Source organism: Littorina saxatilis, linkage group LG3 (assembly GCF_037325665.1).
Source record: "Littorina saxatilis isolate snail1 linkage group LG3, US_GU_Lsax_2.0, whole genome shotgun sequence".
NCBI lineage: Eukaryota > Metazoa > Mollusca > Gastropoda > Littorinimorpha > Littorinidae > Littorina > Littorina saxatilis.
Window position 1 is genome coordinate 45,680,707 of NC_090247.1, and position 18,502 is coordinate 45,699,208.

At 46.7% G+C, this 18,502-nt stretch overlaps 1 protein-coding gene across 1 annotated transcript in view; it reads right to left on the reverse strand.

The window, feature by feature from the left end:
• The window catches only part of LOC138961215 (centrosomal protein of 85 kDa-like), a 53,588-nt gene that overhangs the window by 34,458 nt on the left and 628 nt on the right, over positions 1-18,502 (reverse strand). The window contains exon 2 of the mRNA XM_070332815.1: positions 7,445-7,741. Coding sequence (XP_070188916.1) covers positions 7,445-7,472 — 28 coding nt within the window. The 5' untranslated portion in view covers positions 7,473-7,741. The remainder of the gene's footprint in view (positions 1-7,444; positions 7,742-18,502) is intronic.

Below are 18,502 nucleotides of genomic sequence, written 5' to 3' on the forward strand. Positions count from 1 at the left end.
CTCTCTTGTGATCAACATGACAAGCCGTATGTGTTTGAGTGTGTGTGCTCGTGCTCTCAAATAAAACAGAAGTCAAACTAGCAATCGTTAAAAACCCAGTCAGTCCGACCAGGACTATGCTCATGTGAAGTTACAGCGTGACCGGTACACACGCCCTTATCGGTACATCATCGACTACGATTGTTCTCTGGACAAGCTGTTTAATGCATTTTGCGAGTATTTCTCGCTCTTCTGCGGTGCAGTATGCCCTATAGATGATGAAGGTACCCACGATCTCAGGAGATGCGTGTGTAACCACTAGGTATTCAGTCAAATCCGTGTAAGAGGCTTTCAACTGACGGGGACAACCAAACCACCATTATGCACCGACTTGACTTAGATCAACAGACGTGCCTTTAGAATTTCAAATTTTAGAAATAAATTTTCATTTAATTAATACTTACCCAACTCACAAATAGCAATTAACTCTAGTTCAGTGCTGGTAACGCTGTACGCGTCCCCTTGGTAACAAGGAAGGCGCCTCTAAAAAAAAAGAGTGACAGAGACCCGTAAGGGTGTCAAAGCCAGCCCGGAAACGAGGCCCCTTCCGTATGCGTGCGCATACGCCGCCATCTTATCATTCGAAACGAAGCCCAACTCACTCTTTTTTAGACCCCAGTACCAACCACAGCGGGGAGGTGGGAGGGAATAAACGTTGTGAGTTGGGTAAGTATTAATTAAATGAAAATTTATTTCTAAAATTTGAAATTAAATTACATCCTTTACCCAACTCACAAATAGCAGATTGCTACTATAGGTGGCGGGACTTACCAAAATTCAATGAAGAATGACTTGTCCTGCGGCTACCATGGCAGGTAGCGCAAAACTGCCATCCTGACGCAGAGAGGAGATGTCCCTGAGGTAATAGTTCACGAAAACATCCTCAGATCTCCAATAGGCTGCCTCCAAAACTTCGGCCAAGCGGCCTGAACGGAGCACAGCCACCGAGGAGGCCCATGCCCTAGCCTCATGAGTCCTTGCTGAAGTCAGGGGAAGAACAGCCCTAACTTCGCCAGACTGAATATGCCACCAGGCCTGATCAAAGTGGAGACCCACTTGGTTAAAGTCACTTTCGCGATGTCTTTACTCCTTGCCGTATTAAGCGAAATGAAAAGCAATTTTTGACTTTCAGAACGAATGGACTGAGTTCGAGACAGGTAACTGCTAAGCGTTCTAACCGGACAGTTAACGATATCTGGGTCTCCAGGACCAAGAATGTTGCTCAAGGCAGGAATGTTAATGACAGGCGAAATTTGGCCCGGTTTCTGATTTTTAGCTAAAAATTCTGGCCTGAATTTGAGCGAAATAGAACCATCTTTACCGGTTGAGATATCCTTAGCTAAGCCGGAAAAGGCATGAACTTCACTACCTCTACGAGATGTAGCAAGCAAAGTAAGAAAAACTGCCTTGCGCATCAGATTAACCAAACTGGCTGAATGAATAGGTTCGAACTCGTTAGAAGCCAAGTAACGCAAAACAATTAACAAATCCCAGGCAGGGAGCGGAGATTTCTCGCGCGCGGCCTTAAGAGAGGCACCCTTAATAACGCTGGAGATGACCCCATCAAGAGAAATCTTATGACCCAGTTGTCGTAGCGTTGAAGAAATAGCGGACCTTCGCACACGAAGGGAAGATGCTGACCCCCCCTGCCCTGCTAGCCAAGCCAAATGATTGGCTACCTGCATAGATCTAGGTGCCAAGGGCTTAACTCTGTTCAGCTCACACCATTTAACCCAGGAGGCCCAGTGAGACGAGTAGACCGAACTGGTCGACTTCCTATGAGCATGATTCACAAAGTCTACCGTGGCCGAAGAGGCCCCTGCCTTAAGCAAAGAGCTTCTGACAGTATCCAACCGTGAAGGTTTAACGCCTGAGGGTTCTCGTGATGAATGCCTGACCTGGGTTGCAAGAGTTCTCCCTTTCTTACTGCGATGGGGATAGGCGGTCGAACCGCCAGTCGCAGCAAGTCCGGGAACCAGTGCTGGCTTGGCCAAAATGGGGCAACCAGAACCAGCGCTGGCCTCTCCAAGTCGACCTTCCTGAGAACTTTGCCCAACAGACAAAACGGAGGGAAGGCGTAAGCTGTCAGATTGGACCAGTCCATTTCCAGAGCGTTCACGCCCCACGCCAGAGGATCCGGGAAGGGGGAAACAAACAGAGGAAGCCTCGCTGAATAACGAGTCGCAAACAAGTCGATTTGCGGCTTCTGTATCTGTACCCAAAGTCGGTGCAGGGACTGATGAGACAGGGTCCACTCTGAATGGACCACCTTGTCCCCCCTGCTCAGTGCGTCCGCCAGGACGTTCAAGCTTCCCTTCAGAAAGATGGCTGACAGCAGAATGTGATGCGAAACGCACCACTTTAGAATGAGGCACGCCCTGTCTGAGAGACTGCGGGATCTCGTTCCGCCCTGCCTGTTCACATAAGCCGCAACTGTCATGTTGTCGGTGTGCAGTCTGACATGACTGTTCTGAACGAAAGGCAGAAAAGCTTGGAGCGCCAACGAAACAGCCTCCAACTCCAGCGCGTTGATGTGACGTGAAGGTTGAGACAAGTCCCACACCCCCGACGCCACATGCTCCCCCAGGTGAGCTCCCCACCCCATCAGAGAAGCATCGGTGAAAAGCTCGTTCTCTGGAGACGGGCAAACTATCGGAACTCCCTGTAAAACCCAGGGGAGGAGCCAGACCTGCGTGGTCTCGAAAAACCAGGTCTCCAGCGAAATCTGAGTGTCCCAACCCTGGGTTGACTGATCCCACCGAGACTGAAGGGCAGCCTGAAAAGGCCTTTTGTGCACCCTGCCCAGTGGGATAAGAGTAGCCATAGACTCCATCTGGCCAAGTACCGATGTCAAAACCCGTACACTGGCCAGATTCTCTCCGTGAAGCGCACGAAGCAAGTCTTGAAGCTTGGACACCCTCTTCTGAGACGGGCGGACAGTCCAACTGAGAGTGTCGAACTCCATCCCTAAGTAAGTGAAATTCTGTGATGGAATCAGTTCCGACTTGCCCAGGTTTACGGAGAATCCGAGCTGAGCGGCCTGCCTGAGGACCTTGCGAGTATGAACATGGCACAGATCCCTGTCCTGATTGAGGATCAGCCAGTCGTCCAAGTAGGCTCGCAGACGAATGCCCTCCTTTCTCAGCAGAGAGCAAAGTTGTCGCACCACGATGGTGAAGATCCATGGTGCGAGAGAAAGGCCAAACGGGAGAGCCCTGAACTGATATGCCTTTTCGCCCCAGCGGAAGCGCAACCACTTTCTGTCTGTTACATGCATCAAGACATGAAAGTATGCATCTGTGAGGTCCACTGAGGTTGCCCAATCGCCTGGGCGAAGTGCCTCTCGCACAGAGGTCGGCGTCTCCATAGTGAACTTCACAGTTCGGAGATACTTGTTCAGAGTAGATAGATCCAGCACCGGTCTCCAAGCCCCCGAGGCTTTTGGCACAACGAAAAGTCTGCCGTAAAACCCCGGGGACCGAAGGTCCAAGACCTCCTCTATCGCCCCTTTCAAAAGAAGGGCTGAAACCTCTCCTTGAACTGCGGCTCTCGCCTCTGGATCTCTTGGAGGTTTGCATGGCGGGATTATCCTGGTCAGAGGTGCTTTTTCTCCTGACCAGAGAAGTCGGAACCCCGAACGAACTATCCCAGTAACCCACTTGCTGTCCACCAGCTGCAGCCAGGAAGTGAGGGCCCTGGACGGGCCGCCCGCTACAACCAGTGCGGGGGCTACCGGGATAGCCTGCTCGGGGGAGCTTCATTGGGGGTGAGGCTTACGCCCCGACCCCCTAGAGGCGCCAAAAGATTGGCCCCTCTTCGGGTACGGAGCACCGCGACCCCTACCCGTAGAAGCAAAGGACTGTTTGTGAGTCTTGCCACCACCAGACGAAGCAGTCTGAGGCTTGGCAGAGGACTGTGACTGCGTGTGTGGTTTGTTCTGGGGCTTCGAAAACCCGTGAGAAGCGAGACGGGCTATAGCTAGGTCCCTAGCGTCCTGGGTCTCCCTCTGCAGCGCATCAAGAGATGCCTGACCCAACAGGGACCCTTCCGAGAAAGGAGAAACCTTTAAACTCTCGATCGTGGATTTGTTGGTAATCCTAGAACCTGTCAAGAACGCTGTCCTTCTTGAATGCACGGCATGCGCATAAAGGTTAGCAGAGATCACCATCTGTTCTCTAGTGACCTTCGCCAGCGTGGCAAAAAGAGTACTCACATCAAGTGCAGACGCTTCAAAACGAAATTCAAACGGGTCCAACGACGAAGCAATAGACCTAGAAAGGGCCCGCTGCAACGATTCTGACACTGAGGCCAGCTCAAGCTGAGCTCTCCCTGCTTCCTCCAAAGCCAAAAGAGAGGCTTCGGAATACGGGACAACTCTGTTGTTGCCGTAGCCATCCTCCCTCAAAGAAGCCAATTCCGGGGAAACCGGAAGCACAGTAGAGGGCAAAGCAAACGTCTCGACCAAACTGATAGGACGAGGGGTGAGCCTAAGTTTCTGAACCCCAGAAACAGCCCTCTCCCCCGCTTTAGCCAACCAAGGCAACACATCCTCTGGTGCCTCTCCGTGTTGAGCCAACAACGGCACCGCAGGAGTATTCCTTCCCTTGAACACATGTGCCAAGACATAAGCAACCGATGACGACTCCCGAAACCGGAACTGATCCTTCGGACTCTTGGAGGACCGAAAGTCGTCAAAGGCGGAAAGCGGTGGTGGAAGTCTCTGCTTGCTTCGCACCACCCCTTCCGGAAAGTACTTAAAAGCCGTCTCAGCTGCCGACGACACTGCGCTCGACAGCTTAAACGGCACGTTAAGTTGGGTGTCATCCACAGCCGTGGAAGCACCCTCATCCATCTCTTCAGCCTGCTCGCCATCGTAGTCAGGCAGGTGAACCCCAGAGAGACTCTCCTGGTCAGCTCCGGAGACACCACCATCTTCCTGCCCCCAGGGCGGAAGGGGAAATGATCGACCCGACTCTGAGTGAGAGTGGTATGACAAATCCCTACGAACAACAGGGCTCCTAGCCTCTACCGAAAGCGCTCGATGCGGATTAACGGCGGGGGTTTCGGTGCTTTCGCCGCGAACACGTACTACTCGCTCCTGTTTTCGCACACCACTGGCACCGGAGAACCCGGCACCATGTGGTGAGGACATACCTTCAAAGAGCCCATGCTCAGACAACGAGGGCACAAGACGTCCATCGCCCTGCTGCGACGCATGAACCTCAGCCCGGACCACCGAAGTAGCAGCCACAGCTGCACCTGCGAGAGAGGAAGCTGAAACGGAAGAACGTAACTCTGCTTTCGTCGCCGTCAAATCTGCGGCCAAAGTCGAAACCTGTGAACTAATAGTCAGAAGCAAAGACGCAATATCGGCAGGCAAAAACCCTGAATCGCCAGGGGCCCCCAACAACAAAGCATGTTTATCCACATTCGAAACATTTTTGTCACAAGGCGTGACCTTGTCCTTTTCAACGGACAAAATGGCGGACGAAGTTTTGTCAACAACTTTCGGACATTTATCAATCCCCGACCCAGAAGAAGAAGCGGCCTTTCCAGCAGTCTCCCTTCTAGAAGAAGACTTAGACGAAGCTAAACTAGCAGTAGGAGAAGTAGTAGCAGAAGCCTGTCTCGAACTAGTCTTAGGCTTGACACTATCCGCCATGGTAAAGCAAACTCACGAAAAAATATTTCTTCAAGAAAATTTCATAAGTTCACAAACATGCGACAATATGTCGCCAAAGTTTACAAAAACAAGAAATCTCTCACCCAATAACGGCAAGGATGCAGACCCAGCTAGGCGGCAGACCAAGGGGTAGAAGCCAAAGTCAGAAGACCAAGCAACAAGACTGAAAACAGTCGGAGCGAACAGTAAAGCGACCAGTCCTGTTGGGCGCTGAGTCGAGAATGATAAGATGGCGGCGTATGCGCACGCATACGGAAGGGGCCTCGTTTCCGGGCTGGCTTTGACACCCTTACGGGTCTCTGTCACTCTTTTTTTTTAGAGGCGCCTTCCTTGTTACCAAGGGGACGCGTACAGCGTTACCAGCACTGAACTAGAGTTAATTGCTATTTGTGAGTTGGGTAAAGGATGTAATTTAATAAGGTATGTGCAGAGGTGCCTCATCTGAACACACAACTAAAGCTTGATGTTTCCGTTACACTTTGTCTTTTTGGATCTTCATGGGATATACAGGTTACAACACTCGTGATTTTTTTATATGGCTTGCAATGTATTTCAGTCAAGACCCAGCGGGAATATCAAAGGGACTCACTGACGCCAGAGGCTCGTGAGTCCTTTGATATTCATCCGCTGGGTCTTGACCGAAATACAAGCCATATAAAAAACCACTCGTGTTGTAACCTCTATATATATTTTGCATGTATTTCTCTCTCTCTCTCGCAGTCTAGTATGCACGTGTGCGTGCGTGCACACACACAAACATCTGTCTAAAAGCAGCCTTGAACTAAAATTATACACTACTCCTTCTTCTTCAGCGTTCAACGGTTGGATACACTACTCCAAAGCTCCATAGAAATATCAAGCTGACTGAGAATCACGCTTGTGCATAAATTCTGAATTCTTACTCAGTGCAAAGCTCACAAGCCAGAACAAACAGTGAACCTAGTGCCACACCACTGCAGCAGGTGAGAATGAATGGTGAGAATAGATGTCTAGTCAGGTGTCAACAAAATGGGTTTTGCTCTGAATTAGCACCAGAAACATCAGATGGCGACTGCCGAATCACACTGTACTAGCGTACAAGTGGGTGAGCAAAACATAAAGAGAATGAGGGTGAGGTGGGGTGGGATGGTGGAGGGGATGCGGGTATGTCATCATAACCTCACAGTGTCACACAGTTACATATCCTGAATACAGATGTAGACCAGCGTGAATATGCTCGCCAGTGACAGTTGTGATACAGGTACCCCTAACCAGGTAACAACTTACTCTGCATGTGGACAAGACATTTTGTCTTGCAACTTACTAACCTTGAACCTCTTGGAAAAGCAGAAGGGAATAGCAATAAAAATATTTTGTAAGTTGCACATTGTCATGCTTGTTGGATACAGTCGCATAAAGACTTAAACCATCATCCCAATCCTTTTCTCTACTACCCAACTGACTTCCCACAACTCCATTCTTAATGGGATTTGTCTTCACCGCGTAGCGTTCCTCCATACTTTTAAACTCAGATAATAAACAAAACATGTTAGTCTAAGTTGCAAGATTTTAAGAATCAAAACAAAGAAAATATCATAATGCAATGTTTTGAATAAAATTAAAAACCATTAACACCTGCACTAATCCTTTAAACCTTAAACCACATGCACTCACAGTTACACAAGATAAATCAAAGATAAACAGCAGTATATTTTTTCCTGAAGTCAATGAATTACCACATACCTGGAACATTAGTAGTTTGTCCATCCATGCCGTACACCACAGAACAATTCTGTTGCCGTTTTCTTTTGTCTTGAAGTGGTATCTATAAAACTGGATGAAGTAAAATTCCTCTTCTTGTCCTCAGATCTTTACACTACAGCTTTATGTTTCCTATGATGACAGTGATATAATTCTGAAGTTGTTTGTTTTCTTCGGTTTAAACTACAGAATAAAACGATGTTTTGCATCTGATCTGTTGTTTCTTGATCAGCAGTTTCAAGGAGAATGCATATTGGGTACAATCCCTCCCATGTCAATCTGAAATAAAAGCAAAACATTTAGAGACAAATCCAAGGCATTCACAAATTATTAACAGCTATTGTGTTTTCAGCGTAGCAATAGGGTCCGATATTTAGACGAGACAAGTATAATGCCGACGAGTCGAAGACGAGTCGCAATATTATACTTGTTCGAGTCTAAATATTGGACCCTATTGCTACGCTGAAAATACAATAGCGATTATATAGCTGTTCTGACCTTGATTTGTTGTTCCAAACTTACAAAATGACAGTTTTTGCGTTGATGCGTTGATCTCAGGTTTTGATAGCAGACGCCGTTTCTTATGAGCATTAGTTTTGCGCAGGCGCCACACTGACTTTGGAAAAAACCCTCGATTTGACAACACAGCTGTTAAACAGCTTTTTATTAGTTCATTCGTATACAACAAAAAGAAGTTTGAGTTTTTTTAATTTTGAACAAGACTACTTATAAAGAAGACCAAAACAAAACATCAACGGAAAACTAGAAACTAGGACTAGGATGCAACAAGGGGAGGAGAAGAGAACAGCTAATCCGTACAATGCGAGCAGACGGCAGTGAAGTTTTCAGTTTGGGTGAATGGCATTTATACTTGTCTCGTCATGAAGCGAATTTTTCAACCTCAGTTATAAACGACTAGATGAATGTTAGTGCCATGGGTTGTACATCAATACTTCAGAGGGGAAGTGGGGTATTTAGTGTGGAGTTACGAGATAAGAAAAGCCGAATGCGAAAGTTTGTGTCAGTCGGCAACCGAGCTCACACAGGCACACAAAAACGGCTGTTCCGTTTTACTCCCCTGTTTGTACTACATATCTTTCGACTTTGGGCATTTTGTGGTGTTTAGGGACAGAAAATAATTGGTTTAGTCCTGTTTCATCGGGAAGTTAGCAGAAAAGGGTATGCTATCGACATTTGTAAAGCTAAAAAACATTCCCGAGAAGAATTTCAAGTTGTCAGTGTAGGCCTATGCTGTTGTCGATTAAAACATCGTGTGGTACAGATGGGTAAACCGGAACCATGCGTCTTTGTTATTGCCAATATGCTTTTGGATATTGGCAAAAATGGCCGACTTCCGTAGCATTATGCTTTGATGATCGGAAGAGACCATCCATCACAGCCCCCAATTTCCCCCACGTGTCCATCAGAATAGGTAAATAAGCAAAACAAAAATACCTTAGTAGACATACCTTAGTTTAACATACATGTCAGTATTCAAAAGATTTTCCAGAAAACCTGTAAATCACCTTACTAAGTTACCTAATAATTGATTGCTATCTAAGTAAAACAGGCTCTTGACATTTTCAGGATAAAAAAACAAGAAATGTAAGCTGTTAATGGAACATTTGTTATTGACAAAACAATACGTTACAGTCACAAATATATCGACCCAACGGTCTTTTAAGTGCATAGACAAAACAATTAGTAACAAGAACTTAGCTTGATGGAATGTACGGCCGCTTGTTGGGAAAGTCACATTCTGAAATTTGGAACGTTGGCAGTCTGTTTGTTTTTGGATTTGCTCATTTTTTTGACATTTTCAGGATTGATTTTGAGACTCTTCGGCTTTCAGACATTGTGGAAATCAGTAGCAACCCAATGAATGTTAAACTAAAGTCATGAGCAGCAGAAAGGTTGTGGTTTTATCTGGTTGGCTCAAACAAAACATACCCAAAACAATTAAGTCTCTCAATTGGACTCATACAGAGAAGCATTTCTGAATGGAACAATCTATTCTCAAACCAATGGGTCATTCTATAAAGCAGTGTACCACTAGAGGGTCATGATTTTAGAGATAGATTTCGGAATGTTATCCTTGCTTCTCAACTATAATAAGTACAGTAGCTGACTGCAAATTGATCAAAGAGATAACGATAATAAAATCAAGGAGATCGTCTGCTTGGTTAGTGTTGTTCATAAAAGAAAACATAAAAAATGGCGCCAGAATTGTGACTTACTTAGTGTTTGTTTTGTTTTATCTGTGTGGCTACCAATGAAATGTGAGCATGAAACCACAGACATACATCTTTGTTGTGTTTTGTGCTAGTGTTGCATATGCACGTAGCTGTTTGCCCCACCAATTGTTTGAAGTGAACATGTGCATTTGGATCGTTCAAACGTAACATTGATTTCCAAAACCAACCACGAACTACGCGAGCATGCCTATAACTTTAGTACGCTGTAATATATATGAGATTGTGTGTGTTATCAGCCATTACTGATGTGTTGTAAATGTGTTAGAATGTGCGCCATGTCAAATCGATACGATTTGACTGTGATTTTGCCTTTCGCGTGACGCCACTAAGCTTCGTTTCCAATTATTCTGGTTACGATGGATTGTAAAAATTTAATTTTGTTACTTACGCACGTATCAGATTTTTTGTTTCTTTCACATCCGACATTCTACAACATCGCTGAAAGGTATTTCCATAAAAACATTTTTATTAAGTTTTGAAACGCAGCAGGCGTGGAGCGTTTTATGTGTCGTTACCAACGAGGGACGAATGTTACGTCAGAAAATTTTCACGACTCATCGCACTTAAAGTTAACATTTTTCACAAATTTGACATTTCAATGATTTTTGTGTGTGATAAACGTGCTCGGTGTCTCTTTGAAAAGTCTTAGGCTATTGTCTGTAGTCTAGTCTTTTGCCAGTTGTAAGAGTTTAGCATAAAAACCGTTGGAGCTTTCATCAAAATTGGAACACACTGAACTAGTTTTTCTCTTTCTCAAAATGACAAAAATAAAGTAATCAGATCTAAATCTGTTGCAAAATAGAGTTTGTGAAGCTAATGTGTTTGCTGGTTGGGGTAAAAGAAGTATTCCCTGCCTGGTAATACTTAGCATATATAATTATACGTCCGGAAGACTTGACTGGGCGAACCGAGTTGCATCAGATATCAAATTCATTTCACTAGCGTTTTGCACCCTCTACCCCCTTGGAATGAGCTCTAAATGTGAAGCAAACTCAAGCTTGTTACTAAATACTATGGCTTTTTGTTATCTTTCTGTCTTTATTTGGTGTTTAACGTCGTTTTCAACCGTTCAAGGTCATACTTTTTGTTATCTGTCTTGTGTGTTTGCATGGATCCCATGTTACTTTAAACATGTGTGATGTTACACAACTTTCCGACCACCCCTCGTACCCCAAAAAAGCATAAACTTATCTTTTGTTTAGCATGGCACTGTGGCATATGTCTATATCTTTCACATAAACCATAAAAACAACCTATTCAGACATTTTCAATTTTCACGATGCATGTCACACTTTTGGTGCACAGCTTTATGGAATGACCCCAATACAAGCTATCCCTGTATCATTGTGTATCAAACACATATTCTTTCAATACCAAAGTAAATGATTTAAAAAAATTCACTCACAAAAATTAAACTCTTCTTCAATTTTAACACAAAAACCTACAAAATGTCTTCTGGCATCACATGTCCTATCAAGGGTATTTCAGTACAACAATGTTTGAAAACCTATACAGATGCCAGAGGAAGTAAAATTCAAGGGAAACAAATTCAAGGTAAACAGAAGGCATCAACATTAAAGAAAAGATATTCACAGCTCATGTGTGGCAATTGCCAAAGCATTATTAACCCATAAAAGGTCTGACTTAATGGTACATGCTGGGCCATGGCCAAGTACGGGATCTCTTAAACAGTTAATACTCAGTTTATGCCACACTCTGGCCAATATGTACTTGGCCAGACAAGAGAAGAAAGAGGAAGCGTACTGGACCTTGACCAGAAAGGGACCTTGCCTAGTTTGGCTGATAAAGGACACCTTGGCTCTTTAAAATTGAACCAGAGTTTATGATGTACACTAATTAAGCCATTAAAACAATTAACATCACTGTGAAACCCTTTTATATATATCTTACACAAAAGGCATAAATCTGAAGATTTTTTTTCATACTTTGAGCCACTAATTTACATCATACTGTAATATATGTTAGAGGTTTATAGAGATCAGTAGAGGCATGGGGCAACCAATTTTTTTTTTCAAATACATTATGACTCAGCTTTTATTAAAGCTGTTTTTAAATCGGCGCAGCACAGAGGTTGTGGCATCGTGTGTAGCAGACGATTGCTTTCGTCAGCCTGGCTTGCTCCACCGGAAGTTGCGTCAGATGTGGTCGCGCGCGCACCCACACTCTCACAACATCCGACAGACGCTATCTGTCAGCTCGTGGCCAGTTTATGTAATGCTCTTCATTATCTTCCAATGGCTCTCACGGACGATTCTATGATGCAAACATTCGAAGAGTTTGAGATCGCTCCGGCCACTGCTGCGCACCTTGAAACCCTGGGGTTTCACTCTCAGCAATCGCTGGAACTCTTGACTCCCAACTTGGTGGACACGTTTTCTGTTCTGCCTCTAGCCCAGCGGCTCTTGCTGAAATCGCTTATCAGAATGCTCCAGCGACCAGCCACTGATTCGGCTGCTACCTCTCGTCACACTCCCGATCAGCAAACCGAGGCTACTCCGCGAACCACGGTCCCGAAGCCAACACCAGAGAACGTGACAGTGCGGACCAGACAGAGAGTGGTCAGCGAAATAGGCCCGCAAAGAGAGCAACAGCGAGCCCAGCCACAGTCACACGCAGTCGCCACGGACTTTCTCGATCTTTTGGGTGCCCTCCCCTCTTCTGGTCCATCTGTCACCGCCAACAACACAGACCACTCCCACCACCAGACGGGAGGTAAGCCTAGAGATATTTCTCACTTCATCTCTCTAAATACTGCTCAAGCTTCCTCCCGCGCTGAAAATGAACGCGTCGACTATCTGGCGATGGTAGATGGTCGCCTGGCCATAGCAGAAAAGAAGACACCCCTTGACAAAGTCACCGTCCCTCAATATTTTGAAGCAGCCCTAAAAATACATGAGGAAATGATATGGATCATTGACAAGACTGATCGCCAAACCTCGGACAAATATCTCGCCTACCTTGCTCGCATCTCCCAGATGGCGCAGGTGTTCTCCTGGGCGTCAGTCCTGCTTTTTGATCGGGAATTCCGAAAAGAGCAGGCCCAGCGAAACCTTCCCTGGACAACCGAGTCACCCTACCTTATGACCTTACTCCTGCGGCCAGCAGAAAGGGCCCCTCCCCCGAAACGTCCCCATCAGAAAACTGACAGCTCAGGCCGCCCCATCTGCATTCGTTGGAACAGGCAAGGATGCTCCATGAAGACGTGCAGATATGTCCATGCCTGCCTGTCCTGCCTCTCCCCCGCACATCCCGAGCGCTCCCACGTTTCAGAAACCTTAAAAAACCACTGAGCCGCCTGTCAGGCACTCCTCTGACCCGTACCCCATCCCCTGATCACCCCCCTGCTACACCGCAACAGACAGAACATCCCCCCTCACCGACCTTCACCTCTATTTCCGACAAGCTCTCATGCTGGCAGGAACTCCTGGCGGGTGACGAAGACGCTCATTACCTGCTACAGGGCATCCGTGATGGGTTTCACCTCACGGACGATCTACCACACCCTTCCGCCCATCCCACACCGGATCAGCCTCACCACCCACCCAACTACAGGTCTACCACTTCCGCAGACACGCGCAAGATAGTGGAAAAGCAGATTCGAGTTGAACTAGCCGAAGGCCGCTTCTCTATTTTGGACTCACCCCCTCTCATCACCAGCCCCTTGAGTGCTATACCAAAACCCCAGGGTGGGGTGCGGCTCATCCACGACCTCAGCTCGCCCTCCCCTGGCTGTCTCAACGCCCACGCCACCAAGGACCCTGTCCACTTCCAGTCTCTCCAGGATGCGGTTGATTTACTAACACAGGACTGTTTCATGGCAAAAGTCGATCTTAAAAGCGCTTATCGCTCAGTCCGAATCCACCCCTCCTCCACCCAGTGGACAGGCCTTCACTGGACTTTTGATGGTGACAGTGCCCCGACTTTCCTACGTGACTCTCGTCTTCCCTTTGGCGCCAGAAAAGCCCCTGCCATATTTCATCGCCTCACGCAGTCTATCCGGCGTCACCTGCGACGCCAGGGCTTTGACGCTGTCGTTGTATACCTCGACAATTTTTTCATCTGCGCCCCTACCTTCGGTGAATGTCAGGCTGCTTTGAACTCTGTCATAGGTCTCCTTCGCTCTTTGGGCTTCGGCATCGCCTGGGAAAAGGTGGAGGGACCGTCGAAGCAAGTTACCTTCCTGGGTGTAACCATCAACTCGCAGTCGGGCATTCTTTCTCTGGACACCGTCAAGACCACCAATTTGATAGCCCATCTTCAGCGCTGTCGTCAGAAAGCCCGCCTCACCCGTAAACAGCTGCAACGGCTGGCAGGAAAACTCAGCTGGGCCTCAAACGTCATCCCTTGGGGTCGCACTCACGTCCGACGCCTCTTTGACGCCATTACGAACATCAAAGCTGACCACCACAAAGTAAGAGTCCAGCCCCTGCTTGAAGACCTTGATTGGTGGACCGCCGTCCTCCAAATCCCCTCCCTTCGCCGTCGCATCTGGGACCGCCGTCCCACAGTGACTGTGACTTGTGATGCCAGTGCTGACGCCGGCGGAGCTTTCTGCCAAGGAGACTGGTATTACACCGCCTGGCTGCCTGACAGCCCGCACCTCGCCTCGGCCCACATCAATGTTAAGGAGCTGGCTATCACCGTCAGCGCCCTTCACCGCTGGGCCCCGCAGCTGCAACGTCGCCACGTTGTTATTGTCACGGACAACTCCGCCACCCAAGCCATGCTTAACAAGGGCACCTCTCCCTGCTCCCCTGCTGCCCGCCTCCTGCGCCAACTCAGCTCGCTAGCCATCGCGCTGGATATCACCGTCTCCGCCATCCACATCCCGGGCGCTGACAACCATATCCCTGACGCCATCTCCCGCCTTCACCTGCCAGGACAGCCTGAGCGTCTGGTCTCCCTTTTCTCCGCCTTCCCTCGCCCTATGTTGACTTTCCCTCTGCATTTTGCGGCCCACATGTCCCCTAATTCCCTCTTCTATCTACTTTCCAGGTCACGCAGCCCGATCCTTGACATTTAGCCTGGACCAAGAAATCTGCCAGCTGCGACCGCACCTGTTCGCTCCGTCATCTCAACAGACGTACCGCTCGCATCTCCAGGCCTACCTGAGGTTCTGCCGCCTCACTGACACCCCCCCTATCCCAGCAACGTCAACCGCCTTGTGTCGATATGCGGCCTACCTTGCCTGCACCCTCGCCCCCTCTTCCGTCAGGCAGTATCTAAACATTATCCGCATTCTCCACCTTGACTGCGATCTCCCTAACCCCCTCGAGCAGAACTTCAGGCTGCGGTCTCTCCTAACAGCCATCAAGCGTGTTAAAGGCAGTGCATCAGCCTTTAAGCTTCCCTTCTCCCCCTCCCTCCTGTCCCGCATCAAAGCCCGCCTAGACCTCAGCCTTCTCCAGGACGCTTGCTTGTGGGCCATCTTGTCCACTTGCTTCTTTGGCCTCTTACGGGTCAGTGCCGTCGCCTCCTCTACCAGCGGCGCCCCAACCATCACCCGGGGTGACATCTCCTTCACGGACAACGGCGCTGCCCTCACCATCCGTCGCTCCAAGACCATCCAGTTCAGGGAGAGAGTGCACACAGCAGTCCTGCCACGCTATGCAGGGCACTCCCTAGCTGTGTCCTGTGACTGCTTTACAGCACTTTCTTTTCCTAGCCAGCGCGGTCCCCAGTCACCTCCCCCTCTTCAGCCACGAAGCAGGGGGCTCCATCTTCACTCCATCAGTGACTTCCGTCCGCTGGCTCCTAACCAGCCACCTCGTCGCCCTCGGTCTCCCGCGAGCTGACTTCTCCACCCACAGCCTTCGGCGCGGGGGCGCCACCTGGTTGCTGCAGTCAGGCGTTCCCCTCCGTGTGATTAAACTCCTCGGGGATTGGCGTAGTGACTGCGTCTTCCAGTACCTCAAGCCGTCTGCTGCAGCTTCCCTTTCCCTTCTCCCAAAGTCTAACTCGTTAAATTAAAGTTTCCCCCATACTTCCCACTAACGGGTTGGACAGTGCCTGCGGGCGTGAACTTTTAAACTCTAGTCATGGTTTATTTCTTAGTATTATATTAAGGTGAAAGTGTGAGAGTGCATGTTGTGTCTAACAGGGCGAATGGTCGTTTGATTGTTGTGTTGATGTATGTTGTTGACTTGAATAAATATATTATTTGCCATTACCCTGTGTTGTGTTGGATTTAAGACTCAGCTTTTATTAAAGCTGTTTTTAAATCGGCGCAGCACAGAGGTTGTGGCATCGTGTGTAGCAGACGATTGCTTTCGTCAGCCTGGCTTGCTCCACCGGAAGTTGCGTCAGATGTGGTCGCGCGCGCACCCACACTCTCACAACATCCGACAGACGCTATCTGTCAGCTCGTGGCCAGTTTATGTATTGCCCTCCCTCCGTCCCCTGCCTCACCTTTTTCACACTAAGTGATTTTTTTTCGCCTGCTTAGTGTACCTTATTTCACTTTCTCCTGTCTTACATGATGTGCGTGAGCTTTAATATCTATCTTGTCTTGCCTAGCTACGGACAGTGCCTGCGGGCGTGAACTTTTAAACTCTAGTCATGGTTTATTTCTTAGTATTATATTAAGGTGAAAGTGTGAGAGTGCATGTTGTGTCTAACAGGGCGAATGGTCGATTGATTGTTGTGTTGATGTATGTTGTTGTATATTTATTCAAGTTTGAATAAATATATTATTTGCCATTACCCTGTGTTGTGTTGGATTTAAACAAACACTTTTTTTTTTTTTACATTCTAAGGTAATTTCAAACAAGTGCAGTACAAAAATAAACCTTTGTTGTATAAGGGAAGCTGGAATTTTTTGTGATTTTTTAAATTCTTTTGTATTCTGACCCAATATAAAAAATCTGGTTGAAGCCTTGGTCGAAGCAGGGACCTATATATTTAGATATTACAATGATTTGTATGAGGATTTTCCTGTAGTTTTACATGCTTCTAGCATAGACCTATATTAGACACAAACATGATCAAAGATTTTTGACAAGGCGTGGCTTACAGTAAGGGTGATCTCCTTTGAGCTTGCCACATGCTATTCGTAGAACGTAGTGGCTCAGGATCTGACTAGTCGGTTACGGAGCCCCCAGGCTCGGGAACCGACAGTCAGCAGTAGCAAACGGTGCCAAACCAAGCAGCCGCAACATGAATCACTAGTTCCGAGCCTAGATGCAGCATTTATCAACAAAATGAGTTCATAAATTATTAACATAGGAACAAAGTGACACAAGAACAAAAACTTGTTTCAGTTATTTTGACAAAACATATAAGTCTGCTTTGCATTGAGTTACTTCGACAAAGCTGACACCTGCAAACTGCATCACTCGCTTCAGTCAGTCACTCAAGATCGTACAGTTGCTGAGATATATCTTTCTGAGTCTAAAACTGATCTCCAGAAATCTTTCTCCAAAAAAGCAAAGACCACAGTTCTTTCGAAAACAAATCTTTTGAACGACTCATTAGACCTTGAAAAGTGCTAGCTTGTGGAGAGTGCCAGTCCCCGAGCCTGGGGGTTCTGTAACCATCTCGCCAGTTGGCCTCCGTAACCGACTAGTTGGAACTCCAGCCGTGCTTGTGCAAAGGTCGGATACCCCATCCAGTTTCCTACATTATCTTATCAGTACTGAATTAACGTATTTAAGTATTTCTACTTTGCAATCTTGAACACGTTTACATAAAAATTGTCTTTTTAACAAATTCATATCACTTTTTCATTTCCTTTTTCTAAGGGAAAGACTACAACTAAAAGCATACATTCTGTCAAAATAGATGGGGTAGGGGTAGTAGAAGCACATATTTATCACAACGCTGCCTTATCACAATTCAAAATTTAGCATGTAAAGGGGTATTCACATTTTAAATGCAGTTAACCTTCACCCGACTGGGTTATCGACTACACACAGAAGACATTGTGGGGCCGTGCGGACCCATGCTTCTCAAAGAAGGAAAAATATGCATACCCTTCCGTAGACCCATGCTTTCCAAAGAAGCAAAAACGTGCATCCCTTTCCTTCCGTAGACGCCGTGGTTAAATTTCCGCGAGAAGCAATTAAATTGAATTATTAATTTAATTATTACCGTGCGGACTAAAGCTTCTCAAAAAAGAAAAAACGTGAATACCCTTCTGTAGACGTTGTGGGGTTGTGTGGACCCACATTGTTATACAGTATTAATTTCGCTCCACGCGACTTGCTTATAAACTCCAAAATTAAACAGATCGTAGAAAATTATGTTTAGAGCCAATACCAGAAGGTTTGTGACTTCTCTCCCTAGTTTTTATGTAAGTTACTTCAGTTTGAGAAACATGGGTCCGCACGGCCCCACGATGTCTTCCGTGTGTAGTCTAAATTTGACCTTTGTTTTTTTAATTACTTCTCGCTGAAATTTAATGATCTTTTATGACATAAGAAGAGCTTTTTAGGTGTATGAGGCATTCTTAAAAGCTCATTAAAAAATTCCAACTGGTTTAAGAAATATTTGCAATTAAACACCCTTCTGGGTCCACACGGACCCAGGACGACCAGCGAAGGTTAAAGAAATACCTTACCTTGGATGTAACACTTGTAACACTAACAGAGATTAGAAATGTGTAACCACTGTAATTCTTGATTGTGTTTAAACTTTAATGCTTCAAATTTTGTTTCAAAAGTGGGTAAAAAGTTGTTCGTCGTTAGTTACTTTTAGTTTAGGCCAAAAAAAAAAATAGGTGTGGTTACGGTAACATAGCCCCCAAAAATAGGTAGGTAGGCAATCA